Genomic DNA, 12,683 nt, shown 5'->3' with positions numbered 1-12,683 from the left:
TGCACCCCGACGTCCCCGTCACCACCCATCTCCCCGACCTCCCGCCCAACCCCACGCTAACTGGGCCGCTCACCGACGCTCACCCGCACACCATCCGCGACGACATCATCCCCATTCACGACCCCGACTACCCCGACCCGCACCATTCCGACCAACCACGCCAGCTCAAGCACCATCCTGACCCCGCCGTCCGTCCTCGACCAGTCCTAGAGGAGCAGCATTCCGCCTATGTGTCAGAATCCTACGCAGACTTTCTCGCCCCCCTCCGCGACAATTCCTTCGCCGCAGACTGGGTCTTCGCCTGGGTTCTGTCCCAGCACCCGCAACACGACGACCCCAATCAGCTCAACCTCGCCCTGTCGCGCGGCTTCCGCATCGTCTACATGTGCGCCGAACGTGGCTGCCATCCTATGCAAGACCGTTCCGCCCTCCAGTCGTGTGCCACGCTTCTCGTACCATGCCAGACCCGTCTTTCCGTGGTCGCCGGCCACTTCATCGAGCTCGCGACTGATGACGCCTCCAACCACATGCGCACCGGAAGATACGTTTACTTTTCATCAAGCAGGGAGCTCGTCAAGGTCTCCAAAGTCCGCGGCCCGGTCACCGCCGCCATGCTCTCCTCCGTTTGCATTAACAGGATATGTCCCATTGGCTCAGGCAGCATTGTCCAGGACCATGTCGTCGTCTCCTTTCCATGGCACCGAAACGCGGGAAAAGTCCCTGCGCGCTGCGTCGCCCACTCGAGGACCCTTTCGTATTCTAAGATGCTACAGACGGCCAAAGATGCGGGATTCGCGGGATATGGCGGCGTCGGCGATGTCATGCCCCTCACCCCAGAGTCGGGTATTGCGAGGGTGCTGGAAAACTCGTTTCATGGCATTGGCTCCTTTGGCGTTTTTGCCTCTACTATCGTCCCGTCGCGGTTCGGCTTTGGCGCAGAGGCCGAAGGCCATCGCACGCCGTTCGAGGTCGGGCAATGGGCTGTGCCATCGCATATGTTGTCGTGCCGCAATTTCCGAACCCTTCTTCTGGGGATAGAGGCTAACGATATCACATCATTGCGCTCGCACTTTGTCACCATGTACGGGCATGTGAATGCCCAAGGGACTAGGCCATTGCGGAGTAGTGTGAATTTGAGTCATAGACAGAATCAAGGGGCCACAGGGGAGGCAGATATTCGCGGACATCAACGACTGGAGCCTGGGGCGCCTACCCAGAGTTCTGTGCGTTCAATGGAGTTGCTATCTCTGTCTGCTGAGAATAGCGGCGTGGCTCCCATCACTGAAGCAGAAGCTTTTAGAGGGGCGAGGACGACGGGTATCGGAAGCAACCCTCAACCGCCACCACCTTTCGCTATGGGGGCACCACGGGCCGAGACAAATGTAACGGGAATGGGAGAAGTGCGTGGCGGGCCATCATCACAAAAAGGAGGTCGAGATATGGGTTCTCTGCCAACATTCGGTTCCTCTGGTCTGCTACTCCCCATTCAACCGCAGATGGACGTCCCTCGGACACAAGCATTCTCTTCTGCCGTTGACGAAGCGTTGAAAGTGGGTCCTAGTTCTGTTGTAGATACAATTGAAGCGGCTGTGTCTGTAGAGCCTGTAGCAAGCTCACCTGGTGTGCATACCGGGGCGACATCGGCACTCGTCGCTCCTGGTGGCCCGAGTAGCGGGATCACACCCGCGTCGGTGGGCGGAAGGGTTCAGGAGGGAGGAGAGAAGAAGAGCGAGGTAGTTTCTGTAAGCGCTCCCACATTTAAGAAGACGCTTCCAGCGCCGACCAAGAACGAGATTGTAATTAGGAATCGGATATCTGCACAGAGAAGCAATGAAAAGCGGCGACGGAAAATCGAGGCGACGCGGACTGAACTCGCATATCTGCGGACGACGTATTTGCCCCAATTGCAACACAGACGGGGTAGTCTGCTCACCGAGAACCAAACTCTTCGGCAGAGGTTTATGGAAAAGTACCAACAACAAGGAATTGAGTCGTTTTTTTAGGTAGATGGTGGCACTCTTGGTGGAGGTGTGTGAAGGCATTCGTTGAGACTAGTGTACATACTAACACAAAGACTAGCTAGGTTTTGCTAACTCTACGTTCTTCGAAATAACTGGTCAGCAATCGGGGCGGTTTGGGGGAATCTGAAGTAGGAGGTAAAGAAAATGGAGGGAATCGTTAACACCTTGGACATGGTTGGCGTTGAACGTCCCTCCTCTCTTTTGCCGTACAGCACGGAGCGCACAATGTTACGTGAGTTGTCTTTACATTGCTCTTCATTTTGGTTGAATGAATGACAAGGTGTACATCAGAGTGCACCGAGTGTTGAATTTGAGCGTTTTACAAAATGGGTTGGATTCAAAACTAGAGGTATCAGGATTAAAGTACGTGTCGTGTTGTGGGGCATTGGCTGTGCAGGTGTACAGAACTCTTAGAGACTAGGAGGCATGGTCTTGAGGTGCGAATGGTAGGAAGCGGGCGGTGGCCATGGCGAGATGGCATGAGGTTATCTTATCGAGAAAATATGGAGCGTAGTACGCTCTACGTACGCGCAGCGTACGTATCTCATACTGTATCGTGCAACTGCACTACAGTACTTACTGTACAGCGGGCGTCCCGGGCGAAAGGATGTGACAAGTTCGCGGTTGCGTGAAGGTGCAACATATCGACGAAAGTGTACAGGGTGTACAGTTCGTTTGGGCCAACTGTACACATCAACCGTTCCTACAGCTCTCCCGTACGGGCAGTTCCGGCCACGAACGAGCCGACCACTTCCGTCCGCGCTTCCGTCCGCGCTTCCGTCCACCCTCTACGTTGAACGCGGCTACTACAGTACTGAAGTGTGGCTCAGAACGTCTCTGTTTTACGGTAAAAAATTGCCCATTTCGGCGGCAATTACACCTTATGCATCTCTAGCCCGCGTATGACTGCATTGCTGCTGCTGTAGGACCCACGGTACTTGACTGTATTCACCTCACGTCCGGCCTCACGTTTCCAACGATGCTTTTTATTTGGTAACCACATCGGTATGATACTGCCCGGAAGAGCAAATTCACCCGTACAGTATGAATCTGATGCTCCGCCCAATTCAAGCGGCTACTGACCTTAACCACCCCCGTAACACACCCCGGGTCTCTTGTTTACCGACGTCGGTATTGAGGTTCTTTCAGTTTACCGGGCCCGCTACAGTCTAACTGGGCTCGCTACCCAGGTCGGTAAACGACTAACTTAAGTTAGTAACGTGGGTGTCCGCACTGCCTGGCCGCACTTACCATGGCAACGTGTACATTGCATGGTTTCATTCGATGCCGACCCCCCTTACATCGCTAACCAACACCACACCCTCTTCTGTTTCAGCTTCACTACCATCCTCCTCCTACTTCACTTTGCAAACCCTACCACAGCCACGCCTCCAGACATCTGCCCTGCCCCGTCTCTTGACCATCGCATCTTCCACCGCAGTCGCCGCCTTCGTTCCTCCCATCCCACAATGGCAAAGCTGACCGACGAGCAAAAAGAGGCATTTGTCCGCGACGGCTTCGTCATCATCCCTGCCTTCGTCCCGACCAAACTGGTCGACGCCGCCGAGCGCCGTATAGACCGCGCCTATGAGAACGGCCGTTACCACGAAATGACAAAGAAGCTCCTCGGCCGCGATCAGCCCACCCCCAACTTCAACAAGGGCGTCAAGCAGTCAAACCAAGTCATGAACTTGATGTACAAGACCGGTCTATTCGAGATCGCGGAGGAACTGCTCGGCGAGGGGCACGCAGTAATCCGCGACGACCTCGCCCAAATCGCCGTCACTTTTCCGTGCCAACATTTTATTGACGAGGGCATGGATATAAGAGAGCCTCAGCCGAAGCGCAGGTGGCACATCGATGCGGGGCAGGGCAAATACGCCGCCCAGGGGACCGATTTTTCATTTTTGATGGGCGTTGCCTTGTCCGAGGGGCAGGAGGTCGATGAGAATCGAGGCCAGTTTAATGTGTGGCCCGGTACGTTGCTCGTTCGCATTACAGGAGGGTAGAGTTTCGCAATGTGCGGTACTAACGGCTGATCGTTTGTGTTTTTGTGAGCCGCAGGATCTCATAATCTTACACATCCGGCTCTGGCGGGAGCCTTCCAAAACGTACGCCCTGCGCCCATGCAATGACGGATGCGTTAATAGTCTCTTTACCTTGCGTGTGATGCTAACAAGTGATTGCTGTTTTTTTTTTTCCGTTGCACGCGACTTTTGTTCGCGGACAGCAGTCAGACAGTAGCGACGTAGTGAAGAAGTTTCTGCAGGAATCGCGGCCGGATTGCGGGGAGCCACAGAGAGCGCTCCTACACCGCGGGGATGCGTTCATCGCACACCAACGGCTTGCGCACGCGCCGGGGGTGAACTTGTGGGACAAGCCGCGCAAGAACGTGTATTTTAGGGTTATCCACTCCCTGATCGACGATATCTTGGAGCAGCAGATGTCCTCGCCGACCCCGTGGGTTGGGTTCTCCGGACTGGAGGGATTTGTGCCCGAGGGCGCGACGGAATATGAAATTTAGACCTCTCGTAGGAGAGCAGTTGGGAATGATGCTGTTTTCTATTTCTTGATGGCGCATTGTGTGATCTTGGGTGATAAGTGACGCCTAGGTCGAGATGGCGCTTTCCCAGGTATAATTCAGAGAGGTACGGTATTTTTCTTGTAAATGCGTGTTTTAGTAGGCAGGGTGGCGGCATGCGGCATGTGTGGGAATGATGTCGTGGGAGATGCCTGTAATTTCTTCGGATTTGGAAGCATTTGCTCATACAACGGGAGTGGGTTGAATTGACTGTGACTGAAAGCTGTGGCGATAGCAGCAAGCTATAAAAATGCTGGGCGGCTCTGTCTGCTAGCTTTCCCGTTGGGCGTTGGCGGCGGGGGTCCCACTCTCGTAAGTGTTGACAGTTTTCAAATAAACGGGTACCTACCTGGTAGGGTACTGCGGCACAATGAGGTGATTACACTGGCGGAACGAAACTGCATATGCTACCTCTCAGAGGTAGGTTTTCGCGGCACCCCTGTTGTCTATATTTTGCTTGACGATGCTCTACTTCTGAGGCACTGTTGAGGTTTTTAAAGTGAGACTGTACCGCGCGCATGAAACTAATGTGCAGTTGCCTTCCTTGTACAGTAGCGGCTACCTGAAGAATAAACACACACTCGAGTGGCGAAGAAATAGGGATGGTCGCCTCTATTTTAGAGGCGGCAAAAGCGTACATCTACGTACAGTATGTATGTCACTTTGGTGGAACTGAAAAGAGCTATGCACGCAGTATGCACGCAGGGCCTCTCTAAGGATTGCGTGGACGGTTTGATGTCAAACATTTGATGATGTTGACATCAAATGTTTGACATCAAACCGTCAGCGTGAGTTAACGCCAAGGAAAGGATTCTCAAGAGCAAGGTGTAATACGTGTCCGACGACAAGTGTCCGACGACAATGTGTGTTTGAGCTCCAAGTTGCAAGCGTTGTTTCATTGCTGGTGTGGTGCCATCCCGTTGTTGAACGATGCGCGAAACGCATTCGACGCGAAAAGCGGTCGACTTCGTCGCGGGTCATCCATCACCGGCCACTGCCAGCGACGCCCCGGTCAACAGCGCAAGTGCGCTGGTTGGGTCACAGTGTCACTGCAGCTGTCACCGGGTCTCAAGAATCCGCCCTTTATTTCACTTCATGACCGCGCCCGTTTCCCACATCCCACCCTACACCGCACTCTCTTCCACACTGTCAGGTTAAACAAGTCTTCTCCACATTGTCGCATCTATCCCGACACCCGCAAGAGCAGTACCCTCTGTCAACGCGTTTCCGCATAGGAATGGACACCCTCGCACTCTCCGACCAGCAAAAGCGCTCCTTCGTGTCCGACGGGTACGTGATCCTGCGCGATTTCATCCCCTCCGACAAGCTTGAAGCCGCCACGAGCTTCATCGACCACGCTGCAAGCGACGGCAAGTACCAGAAAACCACTCGCAAGATCCTCGGCGAGGACATCCCGGTTCCCGACTTTGACACCGCCATCAGGAAAGCCCCGCAAGTCGTCGAGCTCATCTTCCGCACGGCCTTGCAAAACGTCGTCGCCGATCTCTTCGGCACCGACCTCGCCGACGTCACGGGCAATGAGGGCCACATTATCTCCATCCCGCCCTGTCACACGCACATGCAACGCGCCAGGCCCGTCGATGACCGCTTCCCGAAGCGTCGGTGGCATGTCGATGCTGGGGACGGAAAATACCGCAAAAAGGGCTCAGCCTTTTCGCTTTTGGTCACCGTTGCTCTGTCGGAGGGGCAGGATGTAGACGAGAATAGAGGCCAGATGATGCTATGGCCGGGTAAGTTTCGCTTGCATAACGCAGTCCGCCCGTTTTGTCCATCTGTTTCTTTTCAATCAAGTGTCTGACCTATTTCCTTCTCAAACTTTCAACATAGGATCCCATCTTATTACGCACCGCGGAATTGCAACAGCTGCTGAGACGGTGCGTTTCCCCTTTCTCTCCACATATCAGTTGCCTGCTATCTTCTCAATCATTCCCTGACCCTGCTCACCAATTTTTTTTGTACTGTTTATACTCGCTTTTGTCAAATGCCATGCAACTGATGTAGCATGCTGATGGAAACGCACTTCGTGAGTTTTTGAAAGAGAAACCGGATTGTGGAACTCCGATTCGAGCCCTCATGCGGCGCGGTGATGTGTTGATAGCACATCAGCGACTTGCACATAACCTCACCTTAAATCTGAGCGAAACAACCAGAAAGAACGTTTTCTTCCGCGTTGCTCATGCCCTGATCGATGATATCGTCGACGAGCAAATCCGTTCTCCAACTCCATGGGTTGGATTCGAAGGTCTCGCCGAATTTATAGAAGAAGGAGCAGCAGACTTTGCAGGGAAGCGAAAATCATCAAAGAAGACCGAAAAAGCATCTCCAGCTGTCTCTTCTCGAGAATTTTTTTCTGGAGGCGATCTTCGACTGACACGAGAACAGAAGGAAACTTTCATCAAGGATGGTTTCGTCATGCTGCCAGAGGCTGTTTCGCAGGAGCTGGTGAAGACGGCCCTCGACTTTGTCAATCAGTCCTATGAAGATGGCAAATACAATCTTAATGGCGCTACAAGGCCTGGTGCTAAGCGTCCTTCTCCCGCTTTTTATAAACCGATACAGCGGGCACCTCAAATAGTAGACTTGTTTTACAAGTCTGGACTGGTCGGGGTAGCAGAAGAGCTACAAGGGAAAGGAAACCCCATATTGCGAGCCAAAATTGGTCAGGTCGCTTATAACCCCACTTGTGAACTTTACCAAGAGCAAGGGAAAGATAAAACGAAACCACACCCGAAGAACAACTGGCATATAGACGCTGGCAACGGAAGATACGCTGCCCTAGGATCGGACTTTTCGTTTCTAGTAGGTGTGTGCCTGACTGAAGGTCAAGATGTTGATGAAAGTCGTGGACAGTTCACCGTTTGGCCAGGTATGTTCACCAAAGAACCTAGGTTTACAAATCACGGCACGTGCCTGAACGCAAAGTGCTAGTGTTTCTGACCCTTGTTTTCTTTTCATGCCGTCCTTTGTTAGGGTCTCACTTGATTACTCACCCTGCGATGGGGAAAATCGTAGCAACGGTACGTAACATCTTCTTCCCGCACGTAGAAATGGTCGGTTGATGGCAAGAATTGTACCTGACTCGCGTGTATGATGTACAATTTTCTTGGCAATGAACGCAGACTCCTCCGGATGACATCGTGCGCACTTTCAGAGCAAAGCGGCTCGATGTTGGGTATCCGAAGAGAGCCCTCTTGCGCCCTGGAGATGCTATGATAGCTCACCAGAGGCTGTCTCATTGCGCCGGGATTAACTTGGTCGACGACGTCAGATGTAATATATATTTTCGAATCATGCATCGCGACTGGGATGACCTGTTGGACGACTTTGTGAAGTCACCAACTCCCTGGGTTGGGTTCGCGGGTCTTCAAGACTTTTTGCCAAAGGGTGCGACTGAGTGGGACCGGGAGGGAGGGGCTAAAAAGGGCAAACATAAGCTTGCTGCCAGTTCCACAGGAGAAGGTTGCGGAACTCTGAAGCTAACGCCCGCTCAGAAGAGGTCGTTTGTGAAAGATGGCTACGTTGTTTTACCTGGAGCAGTGTCTGCAGAAATGGTGGGACAAGCACTCGCTGTCGTTGATAATGCGTTTAAGAACGAGAAGTACGCCAGCAACGGGAAGAAGCGATTTGGTTCGAACTACCCTTTGCCTTTATTCCAGAAGCCTATCAGAAGGAATCAGAAGGTGAGGGACCTATTCTTTAAGAGTGGTCTCGTCGATGCATCTGAACAACTAATTGGGGAAGGGCACGTTACCCTCCGTGAAAACATGCCTGATGTATCGTTCAATGCGCAAAGTGAGCTTGCTGCAGAGGAAGGGATGGGTTTAACAGAGCCTTTTCCGAGCCGGAAATGGCAAATGCAGTCTGGACAAGGCTTCTACAAGGGCAGCGGAGGAGATTGCAACTTTATGGTTGGCGTTGCGCTGTCTGACGGCCAAGATGTGGATGAGAATCGCGGGCAGTTCACCGTGTGGCCGGGTAAGTTCCATGCGTTTTGAGGTTTGGGGATTGAAACGAAATACCATCATCTTGAAAGGGCGACATCTAACCATGTCTGCGCTCTGGACTGACTTTGTCGGCAGGTTCCCATGTTATTATTCATCCCGTTTTGTCCCAGCTGGTTCGAGAGGTAAGTTTCTTCATATGCCGTGCATTCACCGCGAGGGGTTTTTTTACAACCCTCCCACCCTTTCAGAGGTTTGGGAGTTGCCCTCTGTAGAGCACAAATATATCTAACGTGTGCAATGATTTTGTACGCAATGCCATGGGCTCGAAACAGGATCCGCCCCCTGACCATCTTTTGAAAGCCTTGCGGGCTAAAAAAATTGATGTCGGCTCTCCCAAACGTATTCTACTTAAACCAGGGGATGCGTTTATAGCACATCAACGGCTAGCCAGCACACAGGGAATTAACCTGTTGAAGAAAGTGAGGAAATCGGTTTATTTCAAAATTGCTCACACTGACTACGACGAGATGCAGGACGAATTCCTGGAATCAAAATTGCCGTTCACTGGCTTTGAACCGCTTCAGGACATAGTAGCTGATGAGTTTGGGGGTTAATTCTGCAACTAATACTTCTGTAAACATTCAGTTTGGGTTCAGGAATTCTGTTTCTGAAAGAATACAACTTTCGTTCGGCTCTGTTGCCAAGGTCGCCAGGGCTGCTCGATCCCCGATAGCTGCACCGCACCTGCCTCAAATTGCACATGCAGTACCCTTGGGTACAGTACAGGGTACACAGGCAATGAGAGTACTACTGTATGATAGGGCTTTTCGACCACTTTTCGTGTCGCAAATTCAGCTCCAAGGCCGGAGGGATTGTCTCTTGGAAATCTCAAGGGAATTTAAACTGTTACTCTGCTTTGCTGTGTAAACGTGGTTGCGGTCACAGCGAAAATCTATCTTTGAGCTTGCATGCCCTTCGCTCCGTTATTGGCATTTGCAGTCCTTGGTGTATGGTTGTCTTACTGTATCAGGGTACAGCTGTCGAATCACCGAAAAATGAGTTTCACAAGGAAGGATAGGGACGATTTCGTACGTGACGGATATGTCATCTTGCAAAATGTCGTTCCTGTGCAAAAAGCCCGCGATGCTTTATCGTACGTGGACGAAGCGTTTGCAACGAATAGGTATTCAGTGAGAGAAAACAAAGATGATAAGCTGCCGGCTTTTTGGGACAAGGAGCAAAATTCCTCTGTGTTGACAGATCTCGTTTTGAAAACGGGGATCTTACCTGCCCTTGAGCACCTTTATGGTACAGGAAACGTTGCTATACTTGGCAATGCAGGCCAAATCGCATTCCGCCCTCGCAATGATAGAATGATTGCCAAGGGGTTTCAAAAAGCTCAACTGATGGGCTCGACTTCCTGGCACATTGACGATGGACCAGGAGGCAAATACGTCAAGAGTTCATCATGTTTCACAACGCTCGTGGGAGTACCTCTGTCCCCTGGGCAAGAAATCGATGAGAATAGGGGGCAGTTGCATGTTTGGCCAGGTAGGCGACATCTTTTTTTTTAACTTCTGCCGCCGTTTCGCTGGTCATTTGCCTCTGACATTGTCTATCACTGGCATGTCTTTCCTGATACACTGTAGGATCTCACACTGTTATACACCCGATCATATGTGAGAGATTGGACAAGGTGGGTCGCATGTGTTGAATACATCAGATTTCGCGAAATGAATTCAAGGCGTGTCCATTTTTCCAAAAGCTGTAACTGACAAGGTCGTGTCCAACTCAAAATCACCTTCTTGCTGCTTGCAATCACAGGGTTTGACAATTCAAAATGGGCACAGTCGATTCGGGTCTGACCGGCCTAAGCTTGGGCAGCCCAAGCGAGTGTTGATGCGTGTTGGCGATGCCGTGCTCGCACATCAGCGTCTAGGCCATGCTGGGGGTATCAACATGGTCGAAGAGACTCGGAAGACAGTCTACTTCCGCATTTTGCACAAGAGACACCAAGACTTTTTGCCTGACTTCCTCAAAGGGGATGATGTTTTCACGAGCTTTGAAGGCTTGAAAGGTTGAACACGTCTAACAGAAGCGCAACGCCTGTGGCGAGCGTCTCTGGGGGGAAGGGGCGTGCCTTGGTAGCGGCGAGATTGCATTTCCTCATTGCAATCTATGGTATTGTTAGAGCTCGCGGGTCCCACAACACACGGGGTGCTCTCCGAGGTCAGATCTTCGGAAAATCAAAGGAGGTGGGGCGCGGTGGGTTTGCCGACGTCAATCGACGGGCATCTCAACAGCAGCATCAAGCTTTTGGCTTTCCAAAACACGCTCCGCAATAGCAGTGCCCGCGACGTATCCACTCGACCACGCAAACTCCAAGTTATACCCGCCGGTCTCTCCATCGACATCCAACGTTTCCCCCGCGAAATACAGTCCATCGACCTTCCTGCTCTCAAACGTCTTCGCATGTACGTCCTGCAACGCTACTCCGCCAGCCGTAACAAACTCTTCCTTAAACTGTCCCTTCCCCTCGACCTGGAACACGCACGCATGTACAGCATCCGCCAGCCTCTCGACACTCTCCTTACTCATGGCGGCCCACTTCTGCGCAGGGCCCACCCCCGCCCTAGCGACGAGGTACCGCCACAGCCTGAGCGGGAAGCCGCGCGGCAGGGGGTGGGCGTTGGCGACATTCTTCTGCCTGCTCGCGGTGCGCGCGGCGCGCAGGGCCGCGACAAGCTCGTGGCGCGAAAGCTGAGGGCCCCAGTCGACGACGCAGGTGCAGCGGTAGCGGCAGGCGTGCATGTCCCTTGCGGCAAAGGCGGAGAGCGAGAGTACGGCGGGCCCGGAGAGGCCCCAGTGGGTGACGAGCAGCGGGCCGCGCTTCGCGTGGGTGTTGGCGCGGGGCGACGCGGGGCGCGGCGGCGGGAGGCGCAGGCTGACGCGGACGTCGGGCACGGACACGCCGGCCAGGGCGTGCAGCGCGGGGTCGGGGACGCGGAAGGTGAACAGGCTGGGCACGGGCGGCACGACGCGGTGGCCGAGGTTGGCGGCCCACGCGTGCGGGCGCGAGGCGGAGCCCGTGGCCACGAGGACGTAGCGGGCCGGCAGCGCGGGGCCGTCGCGCAGGATGACGGAGAAGAGGGGGCCGTCGCGCGCGAGGCCGACGACGCGGGCGCGCGTGCGGAGACGGACGCGGGCGCGGCGCGCGGCGCGCAGCAGGGCGTCGACGACGGAGGAGGAGGTGTCCGAGACGGGGAAGACCTTGCCCGACGGCTCGACTTTTAAAGGGACGCCCTCCGCCTCGAAGAAGGCGACGACGTCCGACGCGGCGAAGCGGGACAGTAGGGACGGGAGCAGGCAGGTGCCGCGCGGGTAGTGCGCGGCGAAGAGGGAGGGCGAGTACCAGTCGAGGGAGGTGGTGACGTTGCAGCGGCCGCCGCCGCTCACGCGGACCTTGTCGAGGGGGGTGGACGAGGCCTCGAGGATTGTTACCGGGGTCGGGGCGAGGCGGGCCAGCGTGATGGCGGCGAAGAAACCGGCCGCGCCGCCGCCGATTACGACGACGGGCGGGCCGGCGGGCGGCACGAGGGAGAGGGAGGGGCGGGGCAGGCAAGAGGGGTGGGGGCGGCGGGTGGGGGGGCGGAATAGGGGCGGGGGAAGGAAGAGGGGGCACGGCATGGGCATGACGCGGGGGGGGTGACGCAGGCGGATGACGGGGGCAGTTGGGGGCAGCGGTCGGATGAAGAGGGTGGGGCGATGACGCGGGTGGAGGTGATGGGGGGCAAGGTGATGGGGATGGCGGCTGGCGGGATCTCCGGGGGCGTGGGGGCGATGCCACGTGGCCAGGTGTCGGGGCGGATCGGGGTCGGGAGTGATTTGTTGTTTCCGAAGCGGAAGGCGGCGCCAAGCGTCAGCGCCGTGCTCGTGCGTCCCGATCGTTACAGCGGCTGGCGCGTCATCGCGGCCCGGCCCAATTTAAATTCAAAACCGGCCCTCCGCACTCCCGCCAATCGCATCGCCCCGCTGCATCATCGCGCACCTCAATCGCATCTGCCCTCGCCCCCCTCCGCTCTCCGCACGATCCCCCCAATGCCAAAATACCCACCA

General features: G+C 54.7%; 7 protein-coding genes; 4 read left to right on the top strand and 3 right to left on the bottom strand.

Annotated features, from left to right (window-relative positions):
- The first annotated feature begins 383 nt into the window (after nucleotides 1-383).
- CHC_T00000562001 (hypothetical protein) lies at nucleotides 384-2,003 on the top strand. Its single transcript, XM_005718046.1, has one exon. The coding sequence runs from the start codon at nucleotides 384-386 to the stop codon at nucleotides 2,001-2,003; it is 1,620 nt and encodes a 539-aa protein (XP_005718103.1).
- Nucleotides 2,004-4,329: 2,326 nt separating this feature from the next.
- Nucleotides 4,330-4,602, bottom strand: CHC_T00000561001 (hypothetical protein). The gene has a single exon (XM_005718045.1). The coding sequence runs from the start codon at nucleotides 4,600-4,602 to the stop codon at nucleotides 4,330-4,332; it is 273 nt and encodes a 90-aa protein (XP_005718102.1).
- A 1,149-nt stretch (nucleotides 4,603-5,751) lies between these two features.
- On the bottom strand, nucleotides 5,752-6,015 carry CHC_T00000560001 (hypothetical protein). Its single transcript, XM_005718044.1, has one exon. The coding sequence runs from the start codon at nucleotides 6,013-6,015 to the stop codon at nucleotides 5,752-5,754; it is 264 nt and encodes an 87-aa protein (XP_005718101.1).
- Nucleotides 6,016-6,696: 681 nt separating this feature from the next.
- Nucleotides 6,697-7,551, top strand: CHC_T00000559001 (hypothetical protein). Its single transcript, XM_005718043.1, has one exon. The coding sequence runs from the start codon at nucleotides 6,697-6,699 to the stop codon at nucleotides 7,549-7,551; it is 855 nt and encodes a 284-aa protein (XP_005718100.1).
- Nucleotides 7,552-7,589: 38 nt separating this feature from the next.
- Nucleotides 7,590-7,919, bottom strand: CHC_T00000558001 (hypothetical protein). The gene has a single exon (XM_005718042.1). It carries the CDS (start codon nucleotides 7,917-7,919, stop codon nucleotides 7,590-7,592), a length of 330 nt encoding a protein of 109 aa, XP_005718099.1.
- A 128-nt stretch (nucleotides 7,920-8,047) lies between these two features.
- CHC_T00000557001 (hypothetical protein) lies at nucleotides 8,048-9,253 on the top strand. XM_005718041.1 is given in 5 exon segments: nucleotides 8,048-8,171; nucleotides 8,172-8,598; nucleotides 8,703-8,749; nucleotides 8,900-9,181; nucleotides 9,182-9,253. The coding sequence occupies 3 exon segments, from the start codon at nucleotides 8,172-8,174 to the stop codon at nucleotides 9,179-9,181; spliced, it is 756 nt and encodes a 251-aa protein (XP_005718098.1). The 5' UTR covers nucleotides 8,048-8,171; the 3' UTR covers nucleotides 9,182-9,253.
- Nucleotides 9,254-9,535: 282 nt separating this feature from the next.
- On the top strand, nucleotides 9,536-10,141 carry CHC_T00000556001 (hypothetical protein). The gene has a single exon (XM_005718040.1). The coding sequence runs from the start codon at nucleotides 9,536-9,538 to the stop codon at nucleotides 10,139-10,141; it is 606 nt and encodes a 201-aa protein (XP_005718097.1).
- The last annotated feature ends 2,542 nt before the right edge of the window (nucleotides 10,142-12,683 follow it).

The sequence above is a fragment of the Chondrus crispus genome, genomic scaffold (assembly GCF_000350225.1).
Source record: "Chondrus crispus Stackhouse genomic scaffold, scaffold_359, whole genome shotgun sequence".
Taxonomy (NCBI): Eukaryota; Rhodophyta; class Florideophyceae; order Gigartinales; family Gigartinaceae; genus Chondrus; species Chondrus crispus.
This window is presented reverse-complemented; position numbering and strand designations above follow the sequence as displayed.

Bases quoted from the DNA above. Each gene is read 5' to 3' on its own strand.
- CHC_T00000562001 (XM_005718046.1), top strand. From the start codon at position 384: ATGTGCGCCGAACGTGGCTGCCATCCTATGCAAGACCGTTCCGCCCTC.
- CHC_T00000561001 (XM_005718045.1), bottom strand. From the start codon at position 4,602: ATGCGCCATCAAGAAATAGAAAACAGCATCATTCCCAACTGCTCTCCT.
- CHC_T00000560001 (XM_005718044.1), bottom strand. From the start codon at position 6,015: ATGTCCTCGCCGAGGATCTTGCGAGTGGTTTTCTGGTACTTGCCGTCG.
- CHC_T00000559001 (XM_005718043.1), top strand. From the start codon at position 6,697: ATGCGGCGCGGTGATGTGTTGATAGCACATCAGCGACTTGCACATAAC.
- CHC_T00000558001 (XM_005718042.1), bottom strand. From the start codon at position 7,919: ATGCATGATTCGAAAATATATATTACATCTGACGTCGTCGACCAAGTT.
- CHC_T00000557001 (XM_005718041.1), top strand. From the start codon at position 8,172: ATGGTGGGACAAGCACTCGCTGTCGTTGATAATGCGTTTAAGAACGAG. The intron at 8,599-8,702 runs GTAAGTTCCATG...CTTTGTCGGCAG, and splicing joins GCAGTTCACCGTGTGGCCGG to GTTCCCATGTTATTATTCAT. The intron at 8,750-8,899 runs GTAAGTTTCTTC...GGCTCGAAACAG, and splicing joins TGTCCCAGCTGGTTCGAGAG to GATCCGCCCCCTGACCATCT.
- CHC_T00000556001 (XM_005718040.1), top strand. From the start codon at position 9,536: ATGCCCTTCGCTCCGTTATTGGCATTTGCAGTCCTTGGTGTATGGTTG.